This window comes from Hydra vulgaris, chromosome 06, assembly GCF_038396675.1.
Source record: "Hydra vulgaris chromosome 06, alternate assembly HydraT2T_AEP".
Classification (NCBI taxonomy): domain Eukaryota; kingdom Metazoa; phylum Cnidaria; class Hydrozoa; order Anthoathecata; family Hydridae; genus Hydra; species Hydra vulgaris.
In genome coordinates this window covers 4,678,921-4,700,000 of record NC_088925.1, presented here as the reverse complement: position 1 = coordinate 4,700,000, position 21,080 = coordinate 4,678,921, and the positions used below count along the sequence as shown (strand labels likewise).

The 21,080-nt window shown below is 28.0% G+C and overlaps 1 protein-coding gene across 1 annotated transcript in view; it reads left to right on the top strand.

Annotated features, from left to right (window-relative positions):
* The window catches only part of LOC100213759 (serine/threonine-protein kinase MRCK alpha), a 76,821-nt gene that overhangs the window by 23,538 nt on the left and 32,203 nt on the right, over window positions 1-21,080 (top strand). Inside the window, exons 10-19 of the mRNA XM_065799036.1 lie at window positions 1-84; window positions 3,587-3,672; window positions 3,746-3,825; window positions 3,896-3,972; window positions 4,189-4,263; window positions 9,654-9,725; window positions 9,883-9,960; window positions 10,043-10,517; window positions 17,622-17,706; window positions 17,836-17,892. The exon at window positions 1-84 is cut by the window's left edge and continues 17 nt beyond it. Of these exons, the coding sequence (XP_065655108.1) occupies window positions 1-84; window positions 3,587-3,672; window positions 3,746-3,825; window positions 3,896-3,972; window positions 4,189-4,263; window positions 9,654-9,725; window positions 9,883-9,960; window positions 10,043-10,517; window positions 17,622-17,706; window positions 17,836-17,892 (1,169 nt within the window). The remainder of the gene's footprint in view (window positions 85-3,586; window positions 3,673-3,745; window positions 3,826-3,895; window positions 3,973-4,188; window positions 4,264-9,653; window positions 9,726-9,882; window positions 9,961-10,042; window positions 10,518-17,621; window positions 17,707-17,835; window positions 17,893-21,080) is intronic.

The window sequence follows — 21,080 nt, the reverse complement described above, 5'->3', positions numbered from 1 at the left end:
CAGAAAGACTTGGAAAAAATGGTATAAAAGATTTTAAATTGCATCCATTCTTTAAAGGCATTGATTGGGATAACATCTACAAATGTAAAAAAAATTTTTTAATTTATGAAAATATTTTGTTTTTTATATGGTTATTTTAACTTAGAAAATGGAAATATTAATATAATAATATATATTATATTAATTAATAAGTTTTATATATATAGTAATACATATAACATATCTTGGGTATTGTTTGCAAGGCTGCCATCATTTTAGTAAGACAATAAAACTGTTTGACTAATAATTTGTGATAAACATTACTTTCTCCCAATGCAGCTGACCAGTCCTTGTATTTCTTACAGACGGCTAAAGAGTTTTTTCACCTTTGGTTTTTTGGTTCGGATTTGCTTTTCATGTTTTTCATTAAAGCATGCAGCATTCACAAAAAAAAAAAATTATGTTCAGTTTAGAAAGTTTTTTATTTATAGTAGTCTAGAAAAACAATTAGGTAACCATAAATACAATATTAGCAAATAAGTTGTTCAAACAGTTTGAATATTAATTTTTTAAAATTTTGTAGCCACCATTTATTCAAAAAATTTTGATTTGATCATACTCTTCATAATGGAACTATAAGACTTACCATTAGTAACTACTGGTTACCAACTAAAACCAATTTTTCAGTTTAAGTTTTTTCATTTTCAAGTTTTAAGAAACATGAGCACATTTAATGAAAACAAATTTATTTTCTATATTGAGTTTTGTCAGAATCACCTAATATATTTATTTTGTAAACATTTTTGTGAGAAATACCTAAATGGATTCATTTTGCACACTTAATGAATTTATTTTGCAACTTTTGAAATTTTTAAAAGTTAAAATTTGCATCACTAAATGCTTATAAATTTCAATTAGTCTAAGTTAAAATTTCTCTTTAGACTTTTGTGTTAACAATAATAGGATATACATTAGGGTTATAATTTTTTTAACTTTTGTCACAGTTTAATTGGCCATAGTTTTAAAACCTGAGATATTGATATTTAATATTAAAATTTCATAGTAATATTAAATATAGTTAAAAAATGTCCCCCACCCACCCACAATTATGTACAAGTTATGGTATAAAAATATTGTTGTTTTTATGACTAATATGGAAGTATTTAATTTTTAAATTCGCTATAAAGCATAAAACACACCTAAGTAAAAACTATTTTATGTCCTTGTGTAATATGTTGGTCTGAACTGAAATAACAAATACAGAAAATAGTTAATACTAATGCGTTTTATGTTTTACTCATTTCTTTTGTCTTTATCCATTTCAATGTCTTTTTTAATTAATTTTATATTTAGAGAGTAAATTTTTAAAGAAAAGTATTTTTATTAAAATACTATTAAAACATAGAACATTACTAACATATATTATCCATGCATTTTAGATTTTTCTAATATGTCAAATAAATATAGCAAAACTGTTGTTGACAAATATTCAAGAGTATGGACAAAAAATTTAGTTTCATTTGAAAAAGGTATAGCATCAAGAATTTGTCTACCCTTTATTGAAAAACCATTGGATTCATTTAATAGAATCCTAAAAATAACTTTTATTATTGGATGTTACAACTACCTGGCATAAATTGAAAAAAGCAGAAAAGAAAGAGTAAAGTTAATTGCTGTCGAAATAAGCAAATTATGGAACAAACTCAACTTTCCAAGTATTTCTAAAAAATCAGTTGGAAGAAAAATTGAAAAGGTTATAGAAAAACATGACAAGTATCTTAAAAAACCTGGCAAAAAGGAAGAATGCTCTGATTTTGGAGATCTTTTTGATATCACCAATATTAAGGGCATATGGCTTAGTCTGATAAAAAGATAAAAAATTTTATAACATACAATTATTAAGTTCAGGAGAAGTTGGTCACAGTACTAACACACAAGTGTCATTACATCCTTCAAAAGTCCAAGTTTGTAATGCAAAAGATACAACTTCTACAAGCAAAGCAAATAATTGTCCAGTTAGCAGTTTAACTGCATCAGAAGAAAGTGGTTCAGATTTAGATTCACAAGACAGTTATGAACCAGTGGAATTAAAAAAATCAAGAAAGAGAGTATATAATAGAATAAAGTTAGCATCTAATCTTGTGATAACTGAATCTTTAAGTACAAATAAATCAGCTAGAATCTGTAAAAAGTTATTTGAAAAAGGTATTCCAAGTCAGACAGGAATATGGAGATCAACTATAAGGCAAGGAGAAAGCATGAAGAAAATTGTTGCTAAAATGGTACAAGAAGAACAATTCTGCCTACATTTTGATGGAAAGAAAATAAACAAGACTTAATACCAAGTTGTGATACTTCAAAATGAGAAAAGGAAAATTAACTTAGGAATTCTTAAATGTGAAAGTGGAAAATTCAATGATATTTTTGAAGCTTTTAAAAAGTTGCTAAATGATTTTGATGCATGGAAATGTATTTCAATGATTGTATGACACAACAGTAAATACAGGAAGATAAAATGGTATAGTTGTAAAAATACAAAATGAAATGGAAACCAGAGGCTTTACTAAACCACAATATTTAGAATGTCAGCATCATATACTGGATGTCCTTTTAAAACACATTTTGGATCATTTTGTAAATTGTAAATCAACAAGTCCTGGTTTTAATTATAAATTTGTGAAGGACTTAATCAAAAATTATGAAAATCTTTAAAAAAATTATACATATGAAGCTGAGACTAATCAATATATAAACTTGGGATAGCAAGGTGACTTCAAATTCCAATCATAAAAATCATAAAAAATTACCAAAAATTAAATGGCACAAGTTTCCTCCATTGCACAGTGCTAGATGGAACTCTAGAGCATCATATGTTCTTCTTGCCTATTTTCTTATACCAACATGGAGGTGTGAACTTGAAAGTGCAGCAACTTTTATTGCAAATCAATGGAAAAACATATGACTATACATATGACTATACACTTGATGCATTGACTTAAATTAAGTGTACAGCTGCTTTAAAGTGCTTTATGAAACACTAGAGCAAAGAAGATAATGTAGTCCATATTCCAAGAACAAACATCATTGCTGAACAAGGCGTTAAATTGATGGAAGATCTCCTTCAAAATTCAAAAAAAAGGGGAATATGCAAATGAGAAATTTATCGGAAAGAATGACCTGTGAAGCGTTAAAACTAACTTGCTGAAAATAATTACTTTTATTGATCCACTTCAATGATATGTAGTTTATAAATACTAAATATAATTTACAATTAGTTTTATTTATTTTTGTGGCTGTTCATAAATGGGTTGGAAATAAGCTTTATGTGTGCTCATGTAATCTATGAAAAATCACGTTATTATCAAGGGGGGGGGGAGATATTTTAGCAACTAGACTACCATTAAACCAGTTTTTTATCAATTATTCAACATTTCTCAGGTTATAGAAGTATGGCCACAACAGATTCAAAAAATATCATAACCCTAATATACATATCAAATACTTTATCTTTAACCCAATTTACTACTTCTGTCTACTGCCTGCAGATGGTAGTGTTTTATTTTCAACTTGTTTTTTATGCATATATAGATTAAAAAAATTTTAATAGGTAAACCACCATATGTTCCTGAATTGGATGGAGAAACAGATGTTTCAAATTTTGATGTGGATGACTTAAATGAAGCAAAAACTAAGGTCTTTTTTTTTTAAACAATTAAGTTTAAAAATTTTTTGATAAACAATATGTTTTTATTATTTTCCTTTTTAGGAATTTGCCCCTCCTCCATCTAATCAGGTGTTTACTGGACTTCACCTGCCATTTATTGGTTTTACTTATACTAAAGAAAGGTTTGAATTCATTTGTTTACTTTTGAAAAGAACTAATAAAATGTTTGTTTAATAAACAAGTTTGGTTTAGTGTGTTGTCAGATTCTGGAGATGGTGCCAATATAGTGTCTGAGAATTCGATAAGACAAGATCCTGAAGGGGCAGCAGGTGTTATGTTATTTCCTAATTTTTATAAACAATTTTTTTTTTTACTTCTGATTTAAAAAATTTTTTTAATACAAGTGTTACTTATTGAACTAATTGATGTCTTTTGATTAATTGAACTAATTAATGTCTTATTGAACTAATTGATGTCATTTTTTAAAAGTTATTTTACATTGATGTTCTTCAAAGCAAAAAATAATAGATTGATTTTTTTTTTAGCAACCGCTTCAACCATTTTGGAAAGAAAAATAAAAAATCTTAATGAAGAGAATATGGAGCTGAATAAGAAACTTGGTAAAAATGTGCAACCTATTATTGATTGATAAAAAAATATATTGTTTGACCAAAACTGTATATTGATTTAAGTGAAGTATTATTTAAAGTAATATTCCATCCAATCAGTAGGTGGAATATTATTTTATAGGTTTAAGACAGTTCAGTTTATAGACAATTTATTCAATATTATTTATAGACTTCAGCTGATTTTTCAAGTTCAAATACTAATACTAGACGATACATAGAGGAAAACAATGTTTTCCTCTTTGTATCGTCTAGTAGGGCTTGCAGCAGAGTAATAATACTCTGACCTAATCTGCTTTCACAAGCCTAAATGTTAAAATTGAGAATTCTTGTGAAATTGTTAAAATACAAGCAGAATTCTTGAGTTATTATCAACTGCATTTTGACTTTGCACTCTTGATCGACTGATGCCAATTTCTTGATAGAAATAGTGTGAGAATATTTAATCCTTCATCTGATTGTTACAGTTTTGAAGAACAGTTGGTATTTTTCTTGTTGACAAGGACAGTTTTGTCACCAGCATTGTGGCAGATTTTGTTGTTTGATAACTTTTCTTCAGAGATTCTTCTTTAACTTTAGAATATATGATATTTTTCTATGCATAATAATATTCTGATATTATTATATGTATAATAATATTCTTCCTAAATAATATTATTAGATAGTTATTATTAGATAGTTGTGTGTGTTTCTCCACATTTACCCTTAGGCGCTTCTGATCACAGTTTGATCTCTCTAAAACTAATATCTCATTCTTCTTCATCACCTGAATCCCCCTATTATCGTACCTCTTACAACTACCTTAAAGCTGACTGAAACTCTTTCCGTGATTTTCTTCGTGGTGGCCCTTGGGTAGAAATATTTTGTCTTCCAGTCGACAAATGTGCTTCTTATATAACTTCGTGGACTCAGGCTGGCTTGAAATCTTTTCTTCCCTCTTGACGATTCCAGGTCAAGCCTGACTCCCCTCCATGGTTTTCCTCACATTGTGCTGCTGCAATTGCCAATCGAAACCGTTACTTCTATCTATCAGCAAAACAATTCTCCAGAAAACAGACGTCTGTTTATTACTGCTAGAAACCATTGTAAAACGGTTTTCATCTCAAAAATTAGGCTCTCGTGACTTCTGGAGAATCTTTAATAGTATTAACAATAAGGGCAAATCTTTAATTCCACCTCTCTTGTATGGTTCAGACTTTGTCACCTCACCTAAAGACAAAGCTGAATTGTTTGATAAGAACTTTTCATCGATATCATCTCTGATATTGCCAACAAACAGGTTGATCCATTGCTTGACATAGGTATCACTCTAGCTTCTGTATCTAAAGTGATTTCCTGCTTAGACTCTTCTACAGCTTGTGGCCCAGACAACATATCTGTTATTGTCTTGCAGAAGTGTTCTCTAACTACCGTCCCATTAGTCTTCGTCCTATCATAAGTAAGGTTTTTGAATCTTTAATTAACAAACACTTAATTTCTCATCTTGAATCTCATAACTTACTTTCTGATCATCAGTATGGGTTTCGATCTTCTCGTTCTACAGCTGATTTGCTAACAGTAATAACTGATAAGTTTTTACTTATCAGTTATTACTTATTAGATAAAGGTGGAGAGGTTAAAGCCATTGCTCTTGACACTTTAAAAGCTTTTGATAAAGTTTGCCATGCTGGTCTTCTCCATAAGCTTTCTTCTTATGGTGTATCTGGCAACATCTTTAAGATTATTGTATCCTTCCTTTCCAATCGTAGTCGTAGTTTCCAATAGTTGTCCTAAATGGACAGCACTCTTCTTCATATCCTGTAACTTCATGGGTTCTCCAAGGTTCTATCCTTGGTCCCATACTCTTTTTAATTTACATTAACGATCTTCCAGATATTCTCACATCTAAGGTGGCATTGTTTGCTGATGATACTACCATTTATTCTTGTCGTGATAAGAAGCCAACACTCTCTGATTGCTTTGAGGGGGCATTTGAGCTTAAAAAAGGATCTCACTTCTGCTACAGCATGGGCTTCACAGTGGCTGGTGAACTTCAATACAGGTAAAACACAATTTTTTCAGCCCAATCGTTATCGCAATAATTTAGATCTTCCTGTATTTATGAACAGTGATGTACTCGATGAGTCATCTACTCTTCATCTTCTAGGATTAACTCTTACTTCCAATCTTTCTTGGAAACCATATATCAAATCAATTGCAAAATTAGCATCTGCTAAGGTTGCATCTTTTTATCAAGCTCGACACTTTCTTACTTTGGAATCTATTCTCTATCTCTATAAATCTCAAATCCAGCCTTGTATGGAATACTGTTGCCATATCTGGGGCGGATCTTCTAATGATGCCCTTTCTCTTTTAGACAAGGTGCAAAAACACATTGTAAACATAGTTGGACCTGCTCTTGCAGCCAACCTCTAACCATTATCACATCGTCGTAATGTTGCTTCTCTTTCTCTTTTCTACAAATACTATAATGGGCACTGCTCTAAAGAGCTAGCTTCTCTTGTACTATCTACTAAAATTCATTCTTGTGTTACTTGTCATTCAGTTAAGTCTCATCTTTTTTCTGTCACTGTTCTTAAGTGCTCCAAAAACTCTTGTTTGTCTAGTTTTTTTTCCTCGAATATCAGTTCTTTGGAGTTCGCTTCCTTTATCTTGCTTTCCTGATTCATATAATTTACAATCCTTTAAGTCGTCTGTCAATCGTTATCTTGCTCTACAATCTTCATCTTTTCTCTTCCAGTAACTTCCAACTTTAATTAGTGGTTGCTTGCAGCCTTGTTGGAAACTAAGATGACAATTGTGACAATCTTTTGTGTTCATCACTTTTATGAAAAATTGTGTAAGCATTTTAACATTTAAAATATTTTGTTTAGAATTTAAATAAAATTTTGTTTTGCTGTTTTCATTTTAATTATAAAATTTGGAATTTAAATAAATTGTTAGTATATATATATATATATATATATATATATATATATATATATATATATATATATATATATATATATATGCCCAAATGCGTCTTGAAATTTTCAGTGATGGGCCGCTGGTTTTCTGGCAACAATCGATCCCATTCCCGGTGCAGCGATTGCTTCAGTGATTCCAAACTTATGTGGCGTGTAACACAGGCCCTGGTCTCCAAAATTGACCACACGCTGTTATCCATGAGGTTGAGATCCGGCCAGTAGGGCGGCCATTCCGAAGACACAATGAAGTCCGGAAAATGGGTCCGACACCAGTATTGAGTCGTTTTTGCCTTGTGAGCAGAGGCAGAGTCCTTTTGGAACGCCCAATTCACATAGCTGAAGTGCTGTTTGGCCCACGGAAGTACCACAGTCTTGAGAATGTCGCGTCTGTAGACTTCTTGGTTGATTTTGACTCCTTGATCCACGAAAACAAAGAGGGTCTTACCGCTAGCGCAGATTCCGCCCAAGACCATGACAGACTGCGGATTTTGGCGGTGTTCAACAATGGCCGACATGCCGGGAGCCTCAGCGGACCAGCTCCTGTCATTTTGGTGGTTGTGCGCCTGCTCGACGGTGATCAGCTCCTCAACCGTGAACAGGATGCGCCAAATTAAAAATCCAATTAATTTTATTGGTTTTTGGAGAATCCAAAAACCAATAAAGTTAATTGGATACTGTAAAAAACTTTATTATCAGGACATATTAAATTTTGTCTTCGTTTTTTCTGGTCACCCTGTATATATGAATAAAGAAAATATCTTTATATTATCATATATAATATTGTATACTCAAAAGAGTGCTCAATAGATAAACTAGACCTATATAGTATATATGTTACTGTTACCCGCAGTACCAGGAATTAGCTAAATGCTAATGTTTATAATATAATTTAACATTGCAACTCTGAGTTTCATGTGTTACCACAATCATCAGGCAAGTAGTAAAAGTTTAATTTTGCTACGATTTGTTTAATGGATGTCATGGTTTATATTTGTATTTTGGATCATTACGGGACGAAAATTGATTAGTAGTTAGGTTAATAATATTATTAATTTGTTTTTAGTTAGCTTATAGTTGTGAAATAGGTATATGTTTAATGTTGTTTAAAATATTTGTTTATGTGATAATGTGCATTACTTGTATATTAAAAAAATTTAAAATTAAAATTTGATATAAAAATGAATATAATATTATGAAATTATATTACAATAGCTGTGTATGTGAGTAATTCATTAGTTAGCCTAGAGATATATGGAGTAGATTATTATATAGTTATTTTTAGTTGTTAGTCAGGTTTGTTGTTTAATGTTCTAAAATTGTTAGATGATGTTCTAAAATTGTTAGATGATGTTCTAAAATTAAAAATTTAGTTAATAAGCTCAAGTGATCATAACTTTATTTATTTATGTTATTATAATTTTTAATTTTTTTATTAAATAAGCTACAAAGCTATATAAATTAAGTCTAGCTGGGAAAAATATTAAGGTTTTAACATGCAATAAATTCTATTCAGGCAATGTAACATTTACATCAAAAATCAAAACTTTCTACTAAATCTTTTTCTTGCGACAAGAAGATATTAATTAATAATATAATTAATAATATCAAAAAGATATTAATATAATTAATTAAAATTTATAGTTAAAATGATTTTTTTTTGTATGTTATTAAAGTGATGTCATAATGTTTTTTAAATTCATAAATTAAAAAAAATGCCTACATTTTTAAATTTATTTAAAAATTATTCTTTTATTGCAATGTTGTCACAAATGGTGGAAACCTTTAATGAGGTGAAAATGAAAATCTTTTTATATTACAATGATACAACCTCCATAATAATACAACCTCCATAACAATTCAACATGAAAAATACATGAAATATACAATACAATTATACAATATCATCCAACAAGATAAGAAATTCAATCAAGTATGTCAAAAGGCACCTGTTGGTTTTACCACCAGTGAAGTGAAGTTATTGTTAAATAAGTAAATAAAAAAAAGATTTGTCACATATAATGTTCAAAATAATATTTTATGTCATTTTGGGTGGTTGTTTATTGGTAACTATTCGTTACTTTGCATGCTGTAGAGCTTATTCTACTCCCCTAACACTACCACACCTAAACTATAAAGAGCTTGCAATGCTATCACAAAGGACTTAATTCATGTGCTTTAAAGACCTTTAGTCTGAGAAGTACTGTAAATTTTAGCTTTTTATTACTCAATAATAACCAAGATAAAATTTATATTAAAAAATTGAATTAAATATTCCAGCTTTTATTGAATTTAAAAAATAAATATAAAATATAAAAGAAATAAAATGAATCTTAGTAGCTGGTTTATATATTTGCAACTTATCATAGTTCAAAATATGAAAGAAAATGTCACAGTTTTGTCAAAAAATTTTTTTTTTAGATTTGCTTAAGAGATCTGAATCTATTAAGTCAAGTGGTGTTTCAGCACATGATCTTTCTAAAAAAAATTCTGGTAGCGGTTTATTAAGTGGTTATTTTTTTACTGATTTATTTTGATATATTTTTAGTTTTTATTTTTATATGTTTTGTTTGTTTTTATTTGTACCTTTTTAATTTTACTAAATATTTTGAAACGATTTAAAAAAAAAAAATAATTATTTTTTGCTTAGAGTTAGAAGTTAGAATCGAAATTTTAGAAAAAGAAAATAAGGAGTTAAAATTGAACACCAACAAAGTTTTAAAAGATGGTAAACGGTTTGATATTAAAAAACAAAAATCCTTTTTTCTTATCTACCATCTCTTTCATATTGAAATTAAAAATACTTTTAGATGGAAAAATACACGAACTTGAACGTACAAAAAACCTGTTAGTACAAGAAAAAGAGAACTTAATTAATGAGTTAAATAATGTTAAGGCAAAAATTATTGTTTTACAAAAAGACTATCAAGAGGCAGTTTTACAACGTAAGCAAACCATGGAGGAGTTTAGTGATCTTAATGAAAAACTAGCAGATGTCAGATCTCAGAAAATAAAGTTGGCTAGACTTGTTCGTGAAAAAGAAGAAGAAATTGAAAATTCAATGAATAAGTTAGAACAAATTCGAAAAGAATGCAGAGCTGCAGAAAAGTCAAAACATGAATTGATAGCCCAAGTTGAAGAAATGAAAGTAGATTTACAAAAAGAAGAAAAACTTAGAATAAAAGCTGATCTTTATTGTCAGCAGCTGGAAGAGGAAATTGAGTCACTGCATCATAAAGTTGTGCCTAATTCCTCAAGGAGTGATTCAAGCCAAGAAATAAACAGGTAAATTTGATTAAATTGATTCTATTTACAGATAATTTAGATTTAGATTTGATTATATTATTAACAATTGTGTAGTAATATATGATACATACATACATATATATATATATATATATATATATATATATATATATATATATATATATATATATATATATATATATAGACACACACACACACACACACACACACACACACACACACACACACACACAAACACAAACACACACACACACATTAGGGGTATGACAATTTCTCAACCCTGTATCCCCATACTCAATTTAGTGGAGTTTTTATGCAAAAATCAAGAAAATATCAAACATATATACTATATGCGGTAGTGGTGTCGTGGACGAGTGCTCGCTTTGTAAGCGAGAGGTTCCGAGTTCAATTCCCACCACATTCCTTCTTTCATGACACCTTTGTAGACACCACTTTGAGTTGGAGTAGGGATAGAAATTCCACCTTTTGATAAAGTTTTGCTGACTTTATGTGCTTTTATCGGTACTAATCTTCACAGAAATCACTAAATTTACAACCAAATTTGTTTTTTGTCTCTTTGATGATGATGAAAAACTTTCGAAATCTTCAGCTTTAGTATCACTGTTGGAACACTGCTCTTCAGTTTCTTAATGACCTCCTTCACTAGCTGATTCATCAAAATCTTGGTCTTGGCTGATGGACATTTGTTTCTTGGACGAATACCTTGAGTATCTTCAATTGTGGTAATATCCAGCTCTTCTATTTGTTGACATTTGTAAACTTTCTTATTCTTGTCTGAAGCAAGACCATTTTTGTATGTACACTAAAAAGATAGGAAAAGTTATTTTCAGCTTGGGGGGTTATCTTTTTCAAAATTAACATTAACAACTTATATTTTCTGTTCATAAATATAATTTTTCCACTCATGTTGACATTTTATTCTAAAAAAATCTATTAAATTCTAAAAAAAAATTCTTAAAAAAATTTTTTAGTCATAACCCTAATATACATACATGCATAATACATATATATACGCATACATACATACATACATACATACATACATACATACATACATACATACATACATACATACATACATACATACATACATGCATACATGCATACATGCATACATGCATATGTATGCATGTATGTATGTATGTATATGCATGTATCTTTTAAATCGCTTTAAATCAGTTTTCTTGTTTTATTGCTAATATTTGGTCCCATAAAATCAGAACATTACTGATGAGTCTTTAAGGACAAAATAATATTTTCTAATGTTGGTTTTATATATATATATATATATATATATATATATATATATATATATATATATATATATATATATAAATTTATATTTTTTTTAATTATTTATTGTATACGTTTATATACACACAGAAATATATTTGCACACTTGTAAGAAATATCATTAATAATATCATTCTGAAATAGTCATCTGTGCAGGCTTTAACAAATACATTGAGTGTGTTTTTGGCAAGATACAAATCTAGATATGAATTAATTTTTTACTTTCTTTTTTTTTCTGAAAAAACTGTTTTGTTCAAGGTTTATATTTTAAAACAGTGTGAAAAATATATTATGAAGCTACACAACTGTGTAGAAATAGCAATATATACATTTTTTCAATAGCAATATATACATTATTTTCATGTTTAATGTCTAAAGTTCCATGCTTATGTGATTAAGATGGGTTTTCATAGTGTCATTTTTTTAAATTTAAATATAGAATTATGGTAAAGCTGCAGTAATTTTTTTTACAACTGTAAGTTCTCCCTGGCTTTTTCTTGTTTTGCAGATCAGGGCTGCTTTTAATGTGACCACTGGAGAGATAATACCACTAGAGTGATAACCATTCAAGGTTTACATACTTCTCTTACCTTTTCTATTTCCTCCAATTAAATGGGGGGTTTTTTATCATGTTTTTATCATAGTCATTAGATAAGTTAAAAGAACTTCATCTATAAAGTTGCACTAAGACAGGAATTAATTATTTATATATTACCTGGAACTATATTTAATTATGAACATTGGGGTCGTCCATAAATTACGTCACACAATTTTTGACTGTTTTTGACCTCCCCCCTTGTTGCACTTAAGTAGCAAGTTTTGTATAAGTCGTCACAAAACCACCGATCCCCCCCCCCTCCCCTCTGCTTTATAGCGTAACATAATTTATAGACGACCCCATTTTACTACTTGTATAAATTTTTTGAATATGTATTAAAAAGTTTTTTTAAATTTTATTAAACACATTTAAAAGAAAACCTTTTTACAAGGAAAAAACTGAATATTGAGCATATAACAAAATTTGTGCTTCAGAGTTTCAGCACAAGCCATAACAGATCAATTGGTGACCAAGCACCAAAATAAAGTAGATTTGCCTAGTGGGCTGCTATATTAGTATGCTGAGAAAATCAAATGTGGGTATGCTATTATTGAAGAAAATCCTCATGCAATACATAATTTAGTTGAAACCCTGGTATTGATTAATCATTTTTTAATAAATTAGATCATTCATGATGCTCTTAAAAAAAGTAAACTAGCATTATGTTGAGTGTTCCATGAGTTAACCAATCAAAACATTTTCTGCACAACAAGTGTTTCTTCTAAACAACAGGTGCTGTTCACTTGGATTATGTTAAAATAAGGGACACCAGTACAAGTCAATATTATGTAAGAAATTCTGGAAACCTGTTATACGCAAAATCCATAAACAAAGACAGAACACCCATTCAAAATTTCAAATTTCTCTATGATTTGTCAACCCGGTATTTAAGAAATTGAACACTTTAGGGTCCAATATCTTAAAAAAATATTTTTTGTTTTTAAAATAATTTAAAAGATTTGCTCTGCAAATATTTTAAACAAAAGATAACTAGAAGAAAAGATTTTAAAGAATAGAATTATTGTGAGGGAAAAGAAATTTTTTTATCATTGAAAGTGATAAGACAGGATATTACCAAAGATCTTTAAGATTTTAATCTCAAAAATCTTATTCAAAATTTTGAAGTCATATCAGAAAGAAAGCGAAAGATTGCACGCATCAATTCATCAAATTAAAAGTCATTTCAATGTTCCCTCAAAAAAAAAAATGTGATGAAATGAATATTAGAAATTACAAAATTACTGAATGTTTTCATCATCAGTAACTCAATAGAAAAAATCTAATATTAAAAATAAAATTATTGAATATTTTCATCATCGGTAACTCAAAAAAAATCCCTTACATGAATACTAGTAAATTACTTGTAATCATTTTTTACAACTAAAAAAATATTTTCTTAAGTTACTTTATAAATGCATATTATTAATAAAAAATTAAAAATTTGTAGAATTTAAAACGTATTTTGTTATTTTTAGTTTAAAATACTATTTGAAAAACGTCACAAAATAAAAAAATTTTATAAAAGGGGCTCTATGAAAAGATTGTGGTGGTATTGTATCACCCATATCTTTTTTGAGTCCCGGTCTGTTTTTTAAATTGTCTTATTTGTTTATATATTTTATTACGTGATAATCTTATGTATAATTTATTTTATTAAACAGCAAAATATATTCTAAACTAAAAAAATAAAGAAATGATATAAAGAAGTTAATAAGTTTTTAAAATATTACATTTTTAAAAATATGCTCACAAGAAGCATAAATCATCTATGCTCCTGTCACTTAGTTGTGATCTTATTGTTGTAGTGATAAGCCCAGTAGAGTAGGCACATTCTGATTCGACACTTGTTGGTCGAACATTCATGAGATAATTTATAATTTTTAAATAGTTGTCATATATAATTTTAAAATAGTTGTTACAAATATTTTTGAGTTTTTCCTTTTCTTACAATAGTTCCAAAAACTGTTCTTTTTTGTTATTATCTTTTTTTGTCATTATCTCCTTTGTGTTATTATCTCTTTTTGTTAAAATCTCCATTGTGTTATTATCTTTTTTTTTAAATATAAGTTGTTGTTTTTTTCTTTTAAATTCTAATTGAAGCTTTTTTTTTCAAGAATGTATTAAACTCAGTATTTAGTTTTTGAAGTAGTGATAAAGCTAAAAATCAATTTTATAGCTTTTTCTAGATCTACATTGTTCAAATGATCAGTATTCAAAGTGAAAATGCTGCCAGTGATCTTTGCTGGCAAAATTTTCATATTGGTTGTTATAAAAACACAATTAACTCAATAATTGTTTTATTTAAGGCAGTTTTACTGGTTTTGTTAAATATTTTATAATCGTTTACTATTCAAAATGTTGTTTAGATGATAGTGTAGAACATCCAACATAATACTTTGTTCTTTGTTTGTAATATTAATCTATCCTTAAGTTTATTTCTTAATAAGAGTTGTTGCTGTGTTAATTTGTTTAACATAAATTCAAATGTTATATTAGTTGTATAAAGGATTCTTATTTCAAGGCTTCTATAGCAACTTTTATAGACTGTAGAGCTGACACGTTTGATAACAACCCAATATCTTTTTTATAGATGACTCCAGATGATTAAATTTTTTGTATAGCATTTCTTCATAAAAAAGTTACAACATTGTTAGTAGATTACTCTAATAGGTTTAAGTGCCCAAAATTATTGAAAGATATATTAAAGAAAGATAAGTTCAAAATTTGTTGACTCCAGTGAACACATCATAAAAGTATATTTTTATACTGTGTTTAAAGTTTTACATACATGCCACTCATACCTGCAAATCCATTTTTTGCCCATATAAAATACTTTCATGGAATTTTTATTCATGACTAAAAAACAAAAACACTACCAAATTTTTTTTTTTGCAATATCATTTAACACCATGATGACATCATAAGTTTAACACACATTATGCAATAAGTTTACACACATTACACAATAATTTTAAATATAGAAAACATCCAAGTTGATGTTTACCTTGACATTGTGGTGCTTTTTTTAATGACATTGTTTAAACCTTATATTTTTTTGTAAATAAATTATTTGCTTTAATTATTATTCATCTGAATTCTTTATTAAACTAAAAAAAAAGTAGTTTTAATTGACACCCGATTGTATTTTTTCAGTTATCGCTACATTACCAAAAGTCATTTTCATGACTTTTTTTATTTAATTAGTAATATTATTATCAATTGAAAACTAACCCATTTAGCCAGCTTGCCCAGAGGCAGATCCAACATTAAATTACAAAGTAATTAATACAGAATGCTGCTACAAAGTTAGAAATACAGAAAACTTTGTTCTGAGTATCTATATTATAAACCTTTCTTAATTACAGCTTTCACATTCTCAATTACATCTTTCGATTTCTTATTTACAACTTTTATGTTCTCAATTAGATCTTATGTTTCTTAATTACAACTTTTGTGTTCTCAATTACATCTTACGTTTCTTAATTACAACTTTCTTCTTGATTACATCTTAAAAAGATGTAGTTCTGGTAGAAGGTGTTTGAAAAAAACGAATTGGAAAAAGTATTAGTTGAAATAGCAACAATATATTAGAATTACTGTCAAACATGAAACTTCAATACCTTTAAAAATTTTGTATATTCATCAATCAATATCTTTTAGTAATTACTTGTATTAAGGTTAATTCATTTTTATGTGCTTGAAAATATTTTAAAAAAAGTTTCTTGAAAATTTGTTTTATCTTTGAAATTGTAGTTCTTTCTGTTTTTTCTTTTTGTTTTATCCTTACATTTTTTGTGGCAAATATAAATTACTAACAATATCAAAAACAAAACAAAAAATATGTTACGGTGTTTTGAATAAATTGACTTCAAAGTTGGGTTATAAAAGTTGTTTTTAAGCATGTTCGTTTCATATTTCATCTTTTAAAGGTCTGCATTAAAAGTTTTTAAGCATGTTCGTTTCATGTTTCATCTTTTAAAGGTCTGCATTAAAAATTTTTAAGCATGTTCGTTTCATGTTTCATCTTTTAAAGGTCTGCATTAAAAGTTTTTAAGCATGTTCGTTTCATGTTTCATCTTTTAAAGGTCTGCATTAAAAATTTTTAAGCATGTTCGTTTCATGTTTCATCTTTTAAAGGTCTGCATTAAAAATTTTTAAGCATGTTCGTTTCATATTTCATCTTTTAAAGGTCTGCATTAAAAATTTTTAAGCATGTTTGTTTCATATTTCATCTTTTAAAGGTCTGCATTAAAAATTTTTAAGCATGTTCGTTTCATATTTCATCTTTTAAAGGTCTGCATTAAAAATTTTTAAGCATGTTCGTTTCATATTTCATCTTTTAAAGGTCTGCATTAAAAATTTTTAAGCATGTTCGTTTCATATTTCATCTTTTAAAGGTCTGCATTAAAAATTTTTAAGCATGTTCGTTTCATATTTCATCTTTTAAAGGTCTGCATTAAAAATTTTTAAGCATGTTCGTTTCATATTTCATCTTTTAAAGGTCTGCATTAAAAATTTTTAAGCATGTTCGTTTCATATTTCATCTTTTAAAGGTCTGCATTAAAAATTTTTAAGCATGTTCGTTTCATATTTCATCTTTTAAAGGTCTGCATTAAAAATTTTTAAGCATGTTCGTTTCATATTTCATCTTTTAAAGGTCTGCATTAAAAAGGCACTGCTTATTTTTATTTTTTTGTCATTTCTCATTTTATTAAGAAAAAAGTTTTTTAAAGGTGTTGTGAGAACAAAGTAGGAAAATATATTTGTAAAATATGTTTGTAAAATATATTTGTAAAATGTATTTGTAAAATTTATTAGTCAAATATATTTGTAAAATATATTTTTAAAACTCCAATATCTTGTGAACCACTCAACATTTGGCTGAAATTTTGTATGGAATATTTTTTTATAAACTGAAATCTAGTATCAAAATATAAAACAAAATGGAAGACACATGGTTTAATTAACTGTGTGGTTAGGTGTAGAATTATCTTTAAATTAGAAAATGACAAGGATACTTGTTTAAACCTCACAAGTGTTTAACTATATTATATTTGTGTATAAAAAATACATATATACATATATGTGTATGTGCGTAGAATATTGATTATAGTATAATCCAGTTAAATAATTGTATCACTAAGTTAATGGTGTAATTAATTATAAGATTATGTAATTTTTTGTTTTGTCATTTATTTGAATAAATATAGATTAAAATCCGAACTTGAAAAAGTAAAAAAAGAAAATGAAGAGGTTTTGACCAAAGAACGTAAGCAGCTATCTATTGAGTTAAAGGTACAAGAAAGTTTTTAATTAGAAAATATTTTCTATGCTGAATAATTTCAATTTGAAAATATAGCTATAACTTTTAAAAATTAGAAAAAATTTTGAAATATTTTTCTTATTATCTTTTTATTATTATAGGTTCTTGAAGAAAAGTATAATGATATGGTAAAAAACAATGCAGCACATGAAGAGGAGGTAATTTACTATTTTTTAATAAAGACATTTAATATAAAAATTAAAAATCCAATCACATGAGGCTGCCTGAGAAACTTGCAGAGAATTTGCAATGTGTGTTGAAAAAATCAAAGATAAGGTTCTGAGGAGAGCATTAAAACTTTTCTGAGGACACTAAGGTAACATTTAATAACACAGTAACACTTAATAACACAGTAACACTCAGAGAGTTTTTTTAACCTGAAAAAATTTGTAAAATGATTAAAATGCACATATCAATGAAAACATTTTGTTGCACATATCAATGAAAGCATTTTCTAATTTGCAGAACTCAATCTTTGGAAATATTATGGAAAGCAATAGACAAAAAATTTTAGATTTATTTTTGTGATGATGAGGTTGAAGATTCTATATTTATAGTCTTGTAATAGTGAAATTAGATAATTAGATGTAATAGTGAAAAAGATTGTATGTGTGTATAGTATGACTTAGTGTCTAAAATGTGTCTCTTGGTTGTGAAAATTAGGTATCTGAATCATATCTCATTTAATCTATAGTTATAAAACAAATTTAAAGATAATCAAATGTCAAAATTCTTCAAAGAATTAAAGCAGAAATTTTTTTTGTTTGAACCAAAGTTTTTAGTCCTTTAGTGCAAAATAATTTGTTGAGTCTGCCAAGTACATGGTTTACTGCTGCAGCTTCTACTTAATGCTTGGCCTTGAAGCTGTTTGATGTTAGGACGTTAAACAACTAATATTCTATAGCATATATAGATCAGCAGATACTCAATATTTTTGTTAAAGATGAAAATGAGATAAAAAAAAAAAAGATAAACATTTTTGAAAGCCGTTTGAATTAAATAACTTTGATCTTTACTTACATTTTTATATTATTGAAATGCATTTAAATAAAGTAATAAATCACTGCTAATGATTTTTTATAAAAACATTAATATGAAATTATAAAAACATTAGTAAAGATAAACGATTCAAAGTTATTTATTCCAAATAATTAGTAATAAAAATATTAGTAATAAAAAGTAATTTAGATAATCTTATCGTTTTAGTTTATTATTTATTTTAGTTAAGTTTTAATTTTATTTTTGCTATTTTAGTTTTAGTTAAGTTGTTTTTATTTTGTTTTTCGCAATTTTTTTTACGAAAATTTATTTGCTTCATTAACAATAAGTTTTTTTTAAGTTTCTTTATAGTTAAGTTAAAATTTTTAAAGCGCGTTTTTAAAACGCATACAAATTTTTAAAACTTAATAACAGCCGTGGTCAAGTTAAGTAAAATCAAATAGTATTTGTGTGGTCATATTATGGCGTGAAATCGCACGCCTTTCTGGCCAAGCCTGATGTCTGGTTTTTGATATTGGTTGTGTAATATTACTACGCACTGTTAAAATACTACATATGCTAGTGAACAACCAGGGTTGATATTTGACCGGGGCCAGGTGTGATATAATATAGCCGGGGCCGGGTTTTTGATTGGGGCTGCATAAACATTTATACATCCTAAAGTATATTTTTTTAATTCAAAATTCATGTTACATTTTGTATACATATGCATATTGATGACTTAATCCGCAAACCAGCCAACTCCATGTTTGGTCAAAATCCAGATTTTGATGCCATTTTGTTGATCTTCAAATTTTATATGATATGCAAAACGACCATAGTTCAAATAAAAGTATAAATACGTTAAATCACCCCGCACACATACTAGCCAACTCCAGGTTTAAAAAAAACGATTTACCAATCCAGTTAACTCCCGCCAATTTTGCTATTTTGTAATGTGAAGTGTTAGATCGCGGAGTTTAAATATTTAATATACACATTTGAAGCTTTTAATATATAAAAGGACCTGAATTAATGCAAAGTAAGACACTTTAACTTTTTAAAGCATATTTGTTTTCAAAAACAGTTAAATTAAGTTTGATAATTTCATTACAATTACAGAATCAGCTCCTTGTGTTTATTAATGCTGTATTTGGTTATATTGTAGTCATTTCTTAACCTTATATCGCACATATTTATTTTAAAGTTTTGAAAAAAACGGACAAACAAAAAAAAGTTATTAAACTTAGAAGCGTAGTTTAAAATTCAAAAGCAAGTAGTAATAATTTCAAAAGCAAGTAGTAATAATGTCAAAATTTTAAACTACACTTCTAAGTTTTATAACTTTTATTTGATTTGTCCGTTTTTTTTATTTAATGCAAGCAAAGATAAAAAATCAAAACGATACTCCTGCAAAGTTAATTTTATTTGACAAAAAAAAAGGTTTTTCTTTTTTTAATGGTTTATTGCCAATTGGAAACATTATGCAATATCGGGTTAATAAATCTTGAATACATGAATTCCTTGAAATGATTAAAATATACTTGATTTTTTAGAATATCATTTACCAAAGACGTTGGTCATTGTAATGGAGAAATGCAGAGTGATTTTTCATATTCTCATACAGACAGTGCTATCGAAACAATTCCTTTTTTGATCTTTGGCGAAGATTTTATGTTACCCAATTACACTACTGTTTTTGATCAGGAAATATTCCCAACGCATGACACACCCACAAGTGGGGTTGAAGTTTCCATTCAAGCTCTTGTGCCAAGTCAGGATCCACAAATACCTACTGGTATAGTTAATAGCTCCCCATTGATAAACAATGACATTATCGATGAAAGAAATTAAAATGCTTCCTTGGTCCCATATTCTGAGCACTCAGACTCAGAATCTGATAGTGATGAAGGAGGGACAAAAAAAGTCAAGCGACAAAGGAGATGTCAGGTTGATAGATCCACATGGAAAGATCATAAAAATTTTGCTTATTGAGAAAAGGGACAAAAATATTTTGGTTGCAAAAGAATAGGCGACAAAGTAATCACTGATGTGCCTAAAAATGCAAAAAGGCTGAAATCAAGGTGTAAATGTGCATCAAACAAAAAATCTGCCTATCAATGTTTGGATATTTTAAACACAGATTGAACGGAAATCTTCAAAAGTTTTTGGAAGATGACTTAAGGAGAAAAGAAGGTGTATGTTGATAGTCTTGCCAAATGCTTTCCTATCAAGAGACTGAGAGACAGAAAGGATGCTTTAAAATCCAAAAGACTTAGCTCAATTGAGTACTATTTAAGGAAAGAAGAAAAATTGTACAGAGTCTATAAGACAATGTTCTTAAACACTCTGTGTATTGGAAAATCAA